The 17,169-nt window shown below is 56.0% G+C and overlaps 1 protein-coding gene across 4 annotated transcripts in view; it reads left to right on the top strand.

The window, feature by feature from the left end:
* LOC116957600 (tetratricopeptide repeat protein 39A-like) overlaps window positions 1-17,169 on the top strand; it is a 98,962-nt gene that overhangs the window by 59,651 nt on the left and 22,142 nt on the right. For all 4 annotated transcript variants that reach the window (XM_076056782.1, XM_076056784.1, XM_076056780.1 and 1 more), the window contains 2 exons: window positions 8,652-8,743; window positions 10,080-10,203. In XM_076056782.1, the coding sequence (XP_075912897.1) occupies window positions 8,652-8,743; window positions 10,080-10,203 (216 nt within the window). The remainder of the gene's footprint in view (window positions 1-8,651; window positions 8,744-10,079; window positions 10,204-17,169) is intronic.

Raw genomic sequence — 17,169 nt, 5'->3', positions numbered from 1 at the left:
AGTCACTCACTCGCTCAGTCACTCACTCGCTCAGTCACTCGCTCGCCCAGTCACTCGCTCGCTCAATCACTCGCTCGCTCAGTCACTCGCTCGCTCAGTCACTCACTCGCTCAGTCAGTCAGTCGCTCGCTCAATCACTCGCTCGCCCAGTCACTCGCTCGCTCAGTCACTCGCTCGCTCAGTCACTCGCTCGCTCAGTCACTCACTCGCTCAGTCAGTCAGTCGCTCGCTCAATCACTCGCTCGCTCAGTCACTCACTCGCTCAGTCACTCGCTCGCTCAGTCACTCACTCGCTCAGTCACTCACTCGCTCAGTCACTCACTCGCTCAGTCACTCGCTCGCCCAGTCACTCGCTCGCTCAGTCACTCGCTCAGTCACTCACTCGCTCAGTCACTCACTCGCTCAGTCACTCGCTCGCCCAGTCACTCGCTCGCTCAGTCACTCACTCGCTCAGTCAATCCCTCGCTCAGTCACTCACTCAGTCAATCACTCGCTAAGTCAATCACTTGCTCGCTAAGTCACTCACTCACCCACTCAGTCAGTCGCTCGCTCAGTCACTTGCTCAGTGACTCACTCGCTCAGTCACTCACTCACTCACCCACTCAGTCAGTCGCTTGCTCACTCACTCACTCGTTCGTTCAGTCACTCACTCACTCAGTCACTCGCTCGCTCAGTCACTCACTCGCTCAGTTCAGTCACTCACTCGCTCAGTCACTCACTCACTCGCTCTCTCACTCGCTCTCTCAGTAACTCACTCACTCACCCACTCAGTCAGTCACTCACTCGCTTAGTCGCTCACTCGCGCAGTCACTCACTCGCTCAGTCACTTACTCGCTCAGTCACTCACTCACTCATTCACTCATTCACTCACCCACTCAGTCAGTCGCTCGCTCAGTCACTTGCTCAGTGACTCACTCGCTCAGTCACTCACTCACTCAGTCAGTCGCTCGCTCAGTCACTCACTCGTTCGTTCAGTCACTCACTCACTCAGTCACTTGCTCGCTCAGTCACTCACTCGCTCAGTTCATTCACTCACTCGCTCAGTCACTCACTCGCTCAGTCACTCACTCACTCGCTCTCTCAGTCACTCACTCACTCACCCACTCAGTCACTCACTCACTCGCTCAGTCACTCACTCGCTCAGTCACTCACTCACACTCACCCACTCGCTCAGTCACTCACTCACTCACTCATCCACTCGCTCAGTCACTCACTCACTCGCTCTCTCAGTAACTCACTCACTCAGTCACTCGCTCGCTCAGTCACTCACTCGCTCAGTCACTCACTCGCTCAGTCACTCACTCACTCGCTCTCTCAGTCACTCACTCACTCACTCACCCACTCAGTCAGTCACTCACTCACTCGCTCAGTCACTCACTCACTCACTCACCCACTCAGTCAGTCACTCACTCGCTCAGTCACTCACTCACTCACTCACCCACTCAGTCAGTCACTCACTCACTCACTCGCTCTCTCAGTAACTCACTCACTCACTCAGTCACTCGCTCTCTCAGTAACTCACTCGCTCAGTCACTCACTCACTCACTCACCCACTCGCTCAGTCACTCACTCACTCACCCACTTGCTCAGTCACTCACTCTCTCAGTCACTCACTCGCTCAGTCACTCACTCACTCACTCAGTCAGTCAGTCGCTCGCTCAGTCACTCACTCGCTCAGTCACTCACTCACTCACTCACCCACTCGCTCAGTCACCCACTCGCTCAGTCACTCACTCACTCACTCACTCGCTCAGTCACTCGCTCAGTCACTCACTCACTCACTCACTCGCTCAGTCACTCGCTCAGTCACTCACCCACTCACTCACTCACTCACCCACTCAGTCAGTCACTCACTCGCTCAGTCACTCACTCACTCAGTCACTCACTCACTCACTCACCCACTCGCTCAGTCACTCACTTGCTCAGTCACTCACTCACTCACTCACCCACTCGCTCAGTCACTCACTCGCTCAGTCACTCACTCACTCACTCATTCACTCATTCACCCACTCAGTCAGTCAGTCACTCGCTCAGTCACTTGCTCAGTGACTCACTCGCTCAGTCACTCACTCACTCACTCACCCACTCAGTCAGTCGCTCGCTCAGTCACTCACTCGTTCGTTCAGTCACTCACTCACTCAGTCAGTCACTCGCTCGCTCAGTCACTCACTCGCTCAGTCACTCACTCACTCACTCACCCACTCAGTCAGTCGCTCGCTCAGTCACTCACTCGTTCGTTCAGTCACTCACTCACTCACTCAGTCACTCACTCACTCACTCAGTCACTCACTCACTCACTCACCCACTCAGTCAGTCGCTCGCTCAGTCACTCACTCGTTCGTTCAGTCACTCACTCACTCAGTCACTCACTCGCTCAGTCACTCACTCGCTCAGTCACTCACTCACTCACCCACTCGCTCAGTCACTCACTCACTCACCCACTCAGTCAGTCACTTACTCGCTCAGTCACTCACTCACTCACCCACTCACTCACTCACCCACTTGCTCAGTCACTCACTCACTCACCCACTCGCTCAGTCACTCACTCGCTCAGTCACTCACTCACTCACTCACCCACTCGCTCAGTCACTCACTCACTCACTCACCCACTCAGTCAGTCGCTCGCTCAGTCACTCACTCGTTCGTTCAGTCACTCACTCACTCAGTCAGTCACTCACTCGCTCACTCACTCACTCACCCACTCACTCACTCACTCACCCACTCGCTCAGTCACTCACTCGCTCAGTCACTCGCTCAGTCACTCACTCACTCACTCATCCACTCGCTCAGTCACTCACTCACTCACTCACTCATCCACTCGCTCAGTCACTCACTCACTCACTCACTCACCCACTCGCTCAGTCACTCACTCACTCACTCGCTCTCTCAGTCACTCGCTCAGTCACTCACTCACTCACTCATCCACTCGCTCAGTCACTCACTCACTCACTCATCCACTCGCTCAGTCACTCACTCATCCACTCGCTCAGTCACTCACTCACTCACTCATCCACTCGCTCAGTCACTCACTCACTCACTCACCCACTCGCTCAGTCACTCACTCACTCACTCACTCGCTCTCTCAGTCACTCGCTCAGTCACTCACTCACTCACTCATCCACTCGCTCAGTCACTCACTCACTCACCCACTCGCTCAGTCACTCACTCACTCACCCACTCACTCACTCACTCACCCACTCACTCACTCACTCACCCACTCGCTCAGTCACTCACTCACTCACTCACCCACTCACTCACTCACTCACCCACTCACTCACTCACTCACCCACTCGCTCAGTCACTCACTCACTCACTCACCCACTCACTCACTCACTCACCCACTCACTCACTCACTCGCTCAGTCACTCACTCACTCACTCACCCACTCGCTCAGTCACTCACTCACTCACTCGCTCTCTCAGTCACTCGCTCAGTCACTCACTCACTCACTCATCCACTCGCTCAGCCACTCACTCACTCACTCACCCACTCACTCACTCACTCACCCACTCGCTCAGTCACTCACTCACTCACTCACCCACTCACTCACTCACTCACCCACTCACTCACTCACTCACCCACTCGCTCAGTCACTCACTCACTCACTCACCCACTCACTCACTCACTCACCCACTCACTCACTCACTCGCTCAGTCACTCACTCACTCACTCACCCACTCGCTCAGTCACTCACTCACTCACTCGCTCTCTCAGTCACTCGCTCAGTCACTCACTCACTCACTCACCCACTCGCTCAGTCACTCACTCACTCACTCACCCACTCACTCACTCACTCACCCACTCACTCACTCACTCACCCACTCACTCACTCACTCACCCACTCGCTCAGTCACTCACTCACTCACTCACTCACCCACTCACTCACTCACTCACCCACTCACTCACTCACTCACCCACTCGCTCAGTCACTCACTCACTCACTCACCCACTCACTCACTCACTCACCCACTCACTCACTCACTCACCCACTCAGTCAGTCGCTCGCTCAGTCACTCACTCGTTCGTTCAGTCACTCACTCACTCAGTCAGTCACTCGCTCGCTCAGTCACTCACTCGCTCAGTCACTCACTCGCTCAGTCACTCACTCTCTCAGTCACTCACTCACTCACCCACTCACTCACTCACCCACTCGCTCAGTCACCCACTCGCTCAGTCACTCACTCACTCACTCACCCACTCACTCACTCATCCACTCGCTCACTCACTCACTCACTCATCCACTCACCCACTCACTCACTCACTCACCCACTCGCTCAGTCACTCACTCACTCACTCACCCACTCACTCACTCACTCACCCACTCACTCACTCACTCACCCACTCGCTCAGTCACTCACTCACTCACTCACCCACTCACTCACTCACTCACCCACTCGCTCAGTCACTCACTCACTCACTCACCCACTCACTCACTCACTCACCCACTCACTCACTCACTCACCCACTCAGTCAGTCGCTCGCTCAGTCACTCACTCGTTCGTTCAGTCACTCACTCACTCAGTCAGTCACTCACTCGCTCACTCACTCACTCGCTCACCCACTCACTCACTCACTCACCCACTCAGTCAGTCGCTCGCTCAGTCACTCACTCGTTCGTTCAGTCACTCACTCACTCACTCAGTCACTCACTCACTCACTCACCCACTCGCTCAGTCACTCACCCACTCACCCACTCACTCACTCACTCACTCGCTCAGTCACTCACTCACTCACTCACCCACTCACTCACTCACTCATCCACTCGCTCAGTCACTCACTCACTCACTCACCCACTCACTCACCCACTCGCTCAGTCACTCGCTCACTCACTCATCCACTCACTCACTCACCCACTCACTCACTCACTCGCTCAGTCACTCACTCACTCACTCACCCACTCGCTCAGTCACTCACTCACTCACTCGCTCTCTCAGTCACTCGCTCAGTCACTCACTCACTCACTCATCCACTCGCTCAGTCACTCACTCACTCACTCACCCACTCGCTCAGTCACTCACTCACTCACTCACTCACTCACCCACTCACTCACTCACTCACCCACTCACTCACTCACTCACCCACTCGCTCAGTCACTCACTCACTCACCCACTCACTCACTCACTCACCCACTCACTCACTCACTCACCCACTCGCTCAGTCACTCACTCACTCACTCACCCACTCACTCACTCACTCACCCACTCACTCACTCACTCACCCACTCGCTCAGTCACTCACTCACTCACTCACCCACTCACTCACTCACCCACTCGCTCAGTCACTCACTCACTCACTCACCCACTCACTCACTCACCCACTCACTCACTCACTCACCCACTCAGTCAGTCGCTCGCTCAGTCACTCACTCGTTCGTTCAGTCACTCACTCACTCAGTCAGTCACTCACTCGCTCACTCACTCACTCGCTCACCCACTCACTCACTCACTCACCCACTCAGTCAGTCGCTCGCTCAGTCACTCACTCGTTCGTTCAGTCACTCACTCACTCACTCAGTCACTCACTCACTCACTCACCCACTCGCTCAGTCACTCACCCACTCACCCACTCACCCACTCACTCACTCACTCACTCGCTCAGTCACTCACTCACTCACTCACCCACTCACTCACTCACTCACCCACTCACTCACTCACTCACCCACTCGCTCAGTCACTCACTCACTCACTCACCCACTCACTCACTCACCCACTCGCTCAGTCACTCACTCACTCACTCACCCACTCACTCACTCACTCACCCACTCACTCACTCACTCACCCACTCAGTCAGTCGCTCGCTCAGTCACTCACTCGTTCGTTCAGTCACTCACTCACTCAGTCAGTCACTCACTCGCTCACTCACTCACTCGCTCACCCACTCACTCACTCACTCACCCACTCAGTCAGTTGCTCGCTCAGTCACTCACTCGTTCGTTCAGTCACTCACTCACTCACTCAGTCACTCACTCACTCACTCACCCACTCGCTCAGTCACTCACCCACTCACCCACTCACTCACTCACTCGCTCAGTCACTCACTCACTCACTCACCCACTCACTCACTCACTCATCCACTCGCTCAGTCACTCACTCACTCACTCACCCACTCACTCACCCACTCGCTCAGTCACTCACTCACTCACCCACTCACTCGCTCACTCACCCACTCACTCACTCACCCACTCACTCACTCACCCACTCACCCACTCACCCACTCACTCACCCACTCAGTCAGTCGCTCGCTCAGTCACTCACTCGTTCGTTCAGTCACTCGCTCGCTCAGTCACTCACTCAGTCAGTCACTCACTCGCTCACTCACTCACTCGCTCACCCACTCACTCACTCACTCACCCACTCAGTCAGTTGCTCGCTCAGTCACTCACTCGTTCGTTCAGTCACTCACTCACTCACTCAGTCACTCACTCACTCACTCACCCACTCGCTCAGTCACTCACCCACTCACCCACTCACTCACTCACTCGCTCAGTCACTCACTCACTCACTCACCCACTCACTCACTCACTCATCCACTCGCTCAGTCACTCACTCACTCACTCACCCACTCACTCACCCACTCGCTCAGTCACTCACTCACTCACTCACCCACTCACTCGCTCACTCACCCACTCACTCACTCACCCACTCACTCACTCACCCACTCACCCACTCACCCACTCACTCACCCACTCAGTCAGTCGCTCGCTCAGTCACTCACTCGTTCGTTCAGTCACTCGCTCGCTCAGTCACTCACTCAGTCAGTCACTCACTCGCTCACTCACTCACTCGCTCACCCACTCACTCACTCACTCACCCACTCAGTCAGTTGCTCGCTCAGTCACTCACTCGTTCGTTCAGTCACTCACTCACTCACTCAGTCACTCACTCACTCACTCACCCACTCGCTCAGTCACTCACCCACTCACCCACTCACTCACTCACTCACTCGCTCAGTCACTCACTCACTCACTCACCCACTCACTCACTCACTCATCCACTCGCTCAGTCACTCACTCACTCACTCACCCACTCACTCACCCACTCGCTCAGTCACTCACTCACTCACTCACCCACTCACTCGCTCACTCACCCACTCACTCACTCACCCACTCACTCACTCACCCACTCACCCACTCACCCACTCACTCACCCACTCAGTCAGTCGCTCGCTCAGTCACTCACTCGTTCGTTCAGTCACTCGCTCGCTCAGTCACTCACTCAGTCAGTCACTCACTCGCTCACTCACTCACTCGCTCACCCACTCACTCACTCACTCACCCACTCAGTCAGTTGCTCGCTCAGTCACTCACTCGTTCGTTCAGTCACTCACTCACTCACTCACCCACTCGCTCAGTCACTCACCCACTCACCCACTCACTCACTCACTCACTCGCTCAGTCACTCACTCACTCACTCACCCACTCACTCACTCACTCATCCACTCGCTCAGTCACTCACTCACTCACTCACCCACTCACTCACCCACTCGCTCAGTCACTCACTCACTCACTCACCCACTCACTCGCTCACTCACCCACTCACCCACTCACCCACTCACCCACTCACTCACCCACTCAGTCAGTCGCTCGCTCAGTCACTCACTCGTTCGTTCAGTCACTCACTCACTCAGTCACTCACTCGCTCAGTCAGTCACTCACTCACTCACTCACCCACTCGCTCAGTCACTCGCTCACTCACTCACCCACTCGCTCAGTCACTCACTCGCTCAGTCACTCACTCACTCACCCACTCGCTCAGTCACTCACTCACTCGCTCAGTCACTCACTCACCCACTCAGTCACTCGCTCAGTCACTCACTCACTCACCCACTCACTCACTCACTCACCCACTCACTCACTCACTCACCCACTCAGTCAGTTGCTCGCTCAGTCACTCACTCGTTCGCTCAGTCACTCACTCACTCACTCACCCACTCACTCACTCACTCACCCACTCACCCACTCACTCACCCGCTCAGTCACTCGCTCAGTCACTCGCTCACTCACCCACTCACTCACTCACTCGCTCAGTCACTCACTCGTTCGTTCAGTCACTCACTCACTCAGTCACTCACTCGCTCAGTCAGTCACTCACTCACTCACTCACTCACCCACTCGCTCAGTCACTCGCTCACTCACTCACCCACTCGCTCAGTCACTCACTCGCTCAGTCACTCACTCACTCACCCACTCGCTCAGTCACTCACTCACTCGCTCAGTCACTCACTCACCCACTCAGTCACTCGCTCAGTCACTCACTCACTCACCCACTCACTCACTCACTCACCCACTCACTCACTCACTCACCCACTCAGTCAGTTGCTCGCTCAGTCACTCACTCGTTCGCTCAGTCACTCACTCACTCACTCACCCACTCACTCACTCACTCACCCACTCACCCACTCACTCACCCGCTCAGTCACTCGCTCAGTCACTCGCTCACTCACCCACTCACTCACTCACTCGCTCACTCACTCACTCACCCACTCACTCGCTCACCCACTCGCTCAGTCACTCACTCACTCACTCACCCACTCACTCACTCACCCACTCACCCACTCACTCACCCACCCGCTCAGTCACTCGCTCACCTCACACTCGGTCACCCACCCCTCACCCCCCCTCACCCACCCACTCACCCACCCCTCACCCCCAGGCCACATACGTGTACATGAAGGCTGCGTTCCTCACCATGGCCTCACCAGCGGAGAAGCGGATGGTGAGGGAGAGCGAGGAGGACTTATACCGGTGGGTCACGCGGGGTCACGCGGGGTCACGCGAGGTCACGCGGGGTCACGCGAGGTCACGCAGGGTGACGTGAGGTCACGCGGGGTCACGCGAGGTCACGCGAGGTCACGCGAGGTCACGTGAGGTCACGCAGGGTCACGCGAGGTCACGCAGGGTCACGTGGAGTCATGTGGGGTCACGGGGGTTATGTGGGGTCACGCGTGGGTCAGAGGGTCATTGGGGTCACGGGGTTAGTGATTGTGGTTGTTGTAGTGTTTGTGTTTATAACGATTGTAGTAGTGGAGGTTGTAGTAGTTGTGGTGGTAGGTGTGGTGGTATAGTGGTAGTTATTGTGGTAGTTGTGGTAGTTATAGTAGTGGTGATGGCAGTTATAGTAACAGTTGTAGAAGTTATAGTGGTAGTTATGGTAGTTGTTATGGTAGTTGTAGTTGTGGTAGTTATAGTGGTAGTTGTAGTGGTAGTTGTGGTGGTTGTTGTGGTGGTTGTGGTGGTTGTAGTGGTTGTGATGGTTGTGGTGGTTGTGGTGGTTGTGATGGTTGTGATGGTTGTGGTTGTCGTGGTGGTTGTGGTGGTTGTGATGGTTGTGGTGGTTGTGGTGGTTGTGGTGGTTGTGGTTGTCGTGGTGGTTGTGGTGGTTGTGATGGTTGTGATGGTTGTGGTGGTTGTGGTGGTTGTGATGGTTGTGGTGGTTGTGGTTGTCGTGGTGGTTGTGGTGGTTGTGATGGTTGTGGTTGTCGTGGTGGTTGTGGTGGTTGTCATGGTTGTGGTGGTTGTGGTTGTCGTGGTGGTTGTGGTGGTTGTGGTGGTTGTGGTGGTTGTGATGGTTGTGATGTTTGTGGTGGTTGTGGTTGTCGTGGTGGTTGTGGTGGTTGTGATGGTTGTGGTGGTTGTGGTTGTCGTGGTGGTTGTGGTGGTTGTGGTGGTTGTGATGGTTGTGGTGGTTGTGGTGGTTGTGGTGGTTGTGGTTGTCGTGGTGGTTGTGGTGGTTGTAGTGGTGGTTGTGGTGGTTGTGCTTGTAGTTGTGGTGGTTATGGTAGTTGTAGTGGTGGTTGTAGTGGTGGTTGTGGTGGTTGTGGTGGTGGTTGTAGTGGTTGTGGTGGTTATGGTAGTTGTAGTGGTGGTTGTGGTGGTTGTAGTGGTGGTTGTGGTGGTTATGGTAGTTGTAGTGGTGGTTGTGGTGGTTGTAGTGGTGGTTGTGGTGGTTGTGCTTGTAGTAGTGTTGTGGTTATGGTAGTTGTAGTGGTGGTTGTAGTGGTGGTTGTGGTGGTTGTAGTGGTGGTTATGGTAGTTGTAGTGGTGGTTGTAGTGGTGGTTGTGGTGGTTGTGGTGGTTGTAGGCAGGTGTCCACGTTGAGGCAAAAGCTGGCTGGCAAGTCTCTGCCCACGGAAAAGTTTGCAGTGCGGAAGGCTCGACGCTACCAGAGCACACGGAGTACTCACGGGCTGGTGCTACCCGCTCTGGTGAGTAGTACTCACTCACCAGTCACTCACCAGTCACTCACCCACTCACACGCTCACACGCTCACTCACCCACTCACACGCTCACCCACTCACACGCTCACTCACCCACTCACACGCTCACTCACCCACTCACACGCTCACTCACCCACTCACACGCTCACCCACTCACACGCTCACTCACCAGTCACTCACCAGTCACTCACCAGTCGCTCACCCACTCACCCACTCACACGCTCACTCACCCACTCACACGCTCACCCACTCACACGCTCACCCACTCACTCAATCACTTACCCACTCACACGTTCACTCACTCGCTCACTCACCAGTCACTCACTGACTCACCACTCACTCACCAGTCACACGACGCTACCAGAGCACACGGAGTACTCACGGGCTGGTGCTACCCGCTCTGGTGAGGAGTACTCACTCACTCACCACTCACTCACTCACCAGTCACTCACACGCTCACCCACTCACACGCTCACTCACCCACTCACACGCTCACCCACTCACCCACTCACACGCTCACTCACTCACACGCTCACTCACCCACTCACACGCTCACTCACTCACACGCTCACTCACCAGTCACTCACCAGTCACTCACACGCTCACCCACTCACACGCTCACTCACACGCTCACCCACTCACACGCTCACTCACCCACTCACACGCTCACCCACTCACACGCTCACTCACCCACTCACACGCTCACTCACCCACTCACACGCTCACTCACCCACTTACACGCTCACTCACTCACACGCTCACTCACCCACTCACACGCTCACCCACTCACACGCTCACTCACCCACTCACCCACTCACCCACTCACCCACTCACCCACTCACACGCTCACTCACCCACTCACACGACGCTACCAGAGCACACGGAGTACTCACGGGCTGGTGCTACCCGCTCTGGTGAGTAGTACTCACTCACCAGTCACTCACCAGTCACTCACCCACTCACACGCTCACACGCTCACTCACCCACTCACACGCTCACCCACTCACACGCTCACTCACCCACTCACACGCTCACTCACCCACTCACACGCTCACTCACCCACTCACACGCTCACCCACTCACACGCTCACTCACCAGTCACTCACCAGTCACTCACCAGTCGCTCACCCACTCACCCACTCACACGCTCACTCACCCACTCACACGCTCACCCACTCACACGCTCACCCACTCACTCAATCACTTACCCACTCACACGTTCACTCACTCGCTCACTCACCAGTCACTCACTGACTCACCACTCACTCACCAGTCACACGACGCTACCAGAGCACACGGAGTACTCACGGGCTGGTGCTACCCGCTCTGGTGAGGAGTACTCACTCACTCACCACTCACTCACTCACCAGTCACTCACACGCTCACCCACTCACACGCTCACTCACCCACTCACACGCTCACCCACTCACCCACTCACACGCTCACTCACTCACACGCTCACTCACCCACTCACACGCTCACTCACTCACACGCTCACTCACCAGTCACTCACCAGTCACTCACACGCTCACCCACTCACACGCTCACTCACACGCTCACCCACTCACACGCTCACTCACCCACTCACACGCTCACCCACTCACACGCTCACTCACCCACTCACACGCTCACTCACCCACTCACACGCTCACTCACCCACTTACACGCTCACTCACTCACACGCTCACTCACCCACTCACACGCTCACCCACTCACACGCTCACTCACCCACTCACCCACTCACCCACTCACCCACTCACCCACTCACACGCTCACTCACCCACTCACACGACGCTACCAGAGCACACGGAGTACTCACGGGCTGGTGCTACCCGCTCTGGTGAGGAGTACTCACTCACCAGTCACTCACCAGTCACTCACCCACTCACCCACTCACACGCTCACTCACCCACTCACTCACCAGTCACTCACCCACTCACACGCTCACTCACCCACTCACACGCTCACTCACCCACTCACACGCTCACTCACTCACACGCTCACTCACCAGTCACTCACCAGTCACTCACACGCTCACCCACTCACACGCTCACTCACACGCTCACCCACTCACACGCTCACTCACCCACTCACACGCTCACCCACTCACACGCTCACTCACCCACTCACACGCTCACTCACCCACTTACACGCTCACTCACTCACACGCTCACTCACCCACTCACACGCTCACCCACTCACACGCTCACTCACCCACTCACCCACTCACCCACTCACCCACTCACCCACTCACACGCTCACTCACCCACTCACACGACGCTACCAGAGCACACGGAGTACTCACGGGCTGGTGCTACCCGCTCTGGTGAGGAGTAATCACTCACTCACCAGTCACTCACCAGTCACTCACACGCTCACCCACTCACACGCTCACTCACTCACTCACCAGTCACTCACACGCTCACCCACTCACACGCTCACTCACTCACTCACCAGTCACTCACACGCTCACCCACTCACACGCTCACTCACTCACTCACCAGTCACTCACACGCTCACCCACTCACCCACCCACTCACCCACTCACTCACCCACTCACTCACACGCTCACTCACCAGTCACTCACCAGTCACACGACACTACCAGAGCACACGGAGTACTCACGGGCTGGTGCTACCCGCTCTGGTGAGGAGTACTCACTCACTCACTCACCACTCACTCACCCACTCACCCACTCATACGCTCACTCACCCACTCACACGCTCACCCACTCACACGCTCACTCACCAGTCACTCACCCACTCACCAGTCACTCACCAGTCGCTCACCCACTCACCCACTCACACGCTCACTCACCAGTCACTCACACGCTCACCACTCACACGCTCACTCACCCACTCACACGCTCACCCACTCACCCACTCACCCACTCACCCACTCACACGCTCACCCACTCACCCGCTCACCCACTCACACGCTCACTCACCCACTCACACGCTCACCCACTCACACGCTCACCCACTCACTCAATCACTTACCCACTCACACGATCACTCACTCGCTCACTCACCAGTCACTCACTGACTCACCACTCACTCACCAGTCACACGATGCTACCGCAGCACACGGAGTACTCACGGGCTGGTGCTACCCGCTCTGGTGAGGAGTACTCACTCACCAGTCACTCACCCACTCACCAGTCACTCACCAGTCGCTCACCCACTCACCCACTCACACGCTCACTCACTCACTCACACGCTCACTCACTCACTCAATCACTTACTCACTCACACGTTCACTCACTGACTCACCACTCACTCACCAGTCACACGATGCTACCGCAGCACACGGATTACACACGGGCTGGTGCTACCCGCTCTGGTGAGTACTCACTCACTCACCAGTCACTCACACGCTCACCCACTCACACGCTCACCCACTCACACGCTCACTCACTCACTCACCCACTCACACGCTCACTCACTCACTCACACGCTCACCCACTCACCCACTCACCCACTCACACGCTCACCCACGCCCACTCACCCACTCACACGCTCACTCACTCACTCACACGCTCACTCACTCACTCAATCACTTACTCACTCACACGTTCACTCACTGACTCACCACTCACTCACCAGTCACACGATGCTACCGCAGCACACGGAGTACACACGGACTGGTGCTACCCACTCTGGTGAGTACTCACTCACTCACCACTCACTCACACGCTCACCCACTCACCCACTCACACGCTCACCCACTCACACGCTCACTCACTCACACGCTCACCCACTCACTCAATCACTTACCCACTCACACGTTCACTCACTGACTCACCACTCACTCACCAGTCACTCACACGCTCACTCACCCACTCACACGCTCACCCACTCACTCACACGCTCACCCACTCACACGCTCACCCACTCACACGCTCACCCACTCACACGCTCACCCACTCACACGCTCACCCACTCACACGCTCACCCACTCACACGCTCACCCACTCACTCAATCACTTACCCACTCACACGTCCACTCACTTGCTCACTCACCAGTCACTCACTGACTCACCACTCACTCACCAGTCACTCACACGCTCACCCACTCATCCACTCACACGCTCACTCACCCACTCACACGCTCACCCACTCATCCACTCACACGCTCACCCACTCACTCAATCACTTACCCACTCACACGTCCACTCACTCGCTCACTCACCAGTCACTCACTGACTCACCACTCACTCACCAGTCACATGACGCTACCACGGGACACGGAGTACACACGGACTGGTGCTACCCGCTCTGGTGAGGAGTGCTCACCACTCGCTCACTCACCCACTCACCCATTCATCCACTCACACGCTCACTCACCCACTCACACGTTCACTCACTCACCTGTCACTCACACGCTCACTCACTCACATGCTCACTCACTCAAACGCTCACTCACTCACTCACACGCTCACTCACCCACTTAGACGCTCACTCACCCACCCACACGCTCACTCACATGCTCACTCGCTGACTCGCCCACTCTAATGCTCACTCACCTACTCACACGCTCACTCACCCACTCACTCACTCACCCACTCACACACTCACTCACCCACCCACTCTCTCACTCACTCACCCACCCACACACTCACCCACTCACACGTTCACTCACTCACTCATTCACTCACTCACCCACCCACACGCTCACTCACATACTCACTCGCTCACTTACCCACTCACACGCGTACTCACCCACTCACACGCTCACTCACCCACTCACTCACTCACCCACCCACACGCTCACTCACACAGGCACCACTCACTCACTCACTCACCCACTCGCTCACTCACCAGCCACTCACTGACTCACCACTCACTCACCCATCACACGACGCTACCAGAGCACACAGAGTACACACGGGCTGGTGCTACCCGCTCTGGTGAGAAGTACTCACCAGTCACTCACCCACTCACCCACTCACACGCTCACTCGCTCACTCACTCACACGCTCACTCACCCACTCACTCACCCACTCACCACAACAACAACCGCCAATCACGACTAAGTGGCGGTGACGTCACCACTACGCCTGTGCCAGGCTATGTGCACGTTGAGGCCACGTGAAGTATCAAACGCCCGCTGGCAGGAGGTCACGGGGCAGACCCAGGTGCCACGGGTCGACTGACTGAGATGACCAGCCGATGCCAACCCCAGCCGCAAGCGATGATGACATTCTCGCTTGAAACTTTCATTAGCTAGATGAGACCAGGTCACTATGGGTTTGAATGGGGTCCTGGGTGTACACCCACCACCGGAGTGGAAGAATGGCAGGCGCATCTTACAGATGACATGTCGATGGTCAGTGGGCAGATCAGCTCCACGGTAGGTCCTGGTGTCAAAGCCATGGGCCCTCATCCGCTGTTCCGTCACTATGTAGTCTGGCAGATGTTCTTGCTTGGACCCGGCATGCATCCATGACGTTGTGTGGATGCGCCGATGCCGGAACAGCGTGTTGGTAATTACAAGCCCATGGATTGCACAAAGGTCTAGCAGCCTCCTACCGTTGTTATTGAGGTGATCTGGCCCATGCCTTCCAACCACTCTAGACCAGGTGCCAGCATCATGACCAACTCGGGCACTGAAGTCACCCAACAGGATGACTCTATCCCGAGGAACGACTTTAGCTAACACCTGTGACAGGAGGTGATAAAAGGCATCTGGCTCATCGGCTTTGCCTGCATCCCTCCACGGATGTTCATCTTCGGTGGGGGCATAAGTAACCACAACCACCACCCCTCGCCTCTGGTTGATGGGAAGGCGAGCCCTAAGTAGCCTGGGGCTTACAGCTTCCCACACCTCACCAACACGCTCCCACGCCCCCTTCATTCTTTTGTTCAGAAGAAGAGCCACACCCTGTTGTTTGGCAGTCTCCTGCCCCGAGTAGAGGACTGTCCACCCCTCATGGTGGCAGGAGCCAGAACCGGTCCACAGGACCTCCTAAATACCACAGAGATCCAGGCGGTACCGGTCCAGCTCCCGACAGAGGAGTGGCAGCCTCTCCTCCGCAGTGAGCGTTCGAACATTCCACGTGGCCACACGAAGTGGCTTTTTATTGTTTCTGGAGGAGCCCCGAGGGTAAACATTCAACCTCCTGGCTCCGCCAATTGGGGTTTGGCCAGGAGATGTTATAGACGCCTGTCCCCCCCGGGGCCTCCGGGACAAGCTGCATTAGATATTTTGCTCATGGTCTTGTGGCAATTAATTGAAGGTGGAGGTGTTACCAGCCCCTCACACCCATCCAGAGCCCCCATTTGGCCGCTGTGGTGATTACAAATGCCATGACGGGAATGGCCAATCTAAATTGGCCCTCCCCCCCACGGTACTGCTCACCACAGCTTTGACGTCTGGCACCAATGAGGAGGGAGGGGTATGTTTTTGCTGGACTCATACACGCACTTACACACTCACTCACTCACCTGTCACTGACTCACCACTCACTCACCAGTCACATGACGCTACCACAGGACACGGAGTACACACAGGCTGGTGTTACCCGCTCTGGTGAGGAGTACTCACTCACCACTCGCTCACTCACCCACTCACTCACTCATCACTCACCCATCACTCACCCACCCACTCGCTCATGACTCACTCACCACTCACTCACCACTCGCCCAATCACTCACCACTCACTCACCACTCACTCACCACACACTCACCACACACCACTCACTGACCATGCACTCACCACTCACTCATCACTCACCACTCACTCATCACTCACAAGTCACTCATCACTCACCCACTCACAGCCTCACCCACTCCCACCCACCTACTCACCTTCACCCACACACCTACTCACTCTCATCCAATCATCCTCACTCACCAGTTTCTCACTCAACAATTTCTCACTCAACAATTTTTCACTCACCAATTTCTCACTCACCTACTCGCTCGCTCGCCACTCACTCACCACTCAATCAC

This window comes from Petromyzon marinus, chromosome 78, assembly GCF_048934315.1.
Source record: "Petromyzon marinus isolate PM22_M1 ecotype Great Lakes invasive population chromosome 78, UKy_Petmar_22M1.pri1.0, whole genome shotgun sequence".
In the NCBI taxonomy this organism is placed as follows: domain Eukaryota; kingdom Metazoa; phylum Chordata; class Hyperoartia; order Petromyzontiformes; family Petromyzontidae; genus Petromyzon; species Petromyzon marinus.
This window is presented reverse-complemented; position numbering and strand designations above follow the sequence as displayed.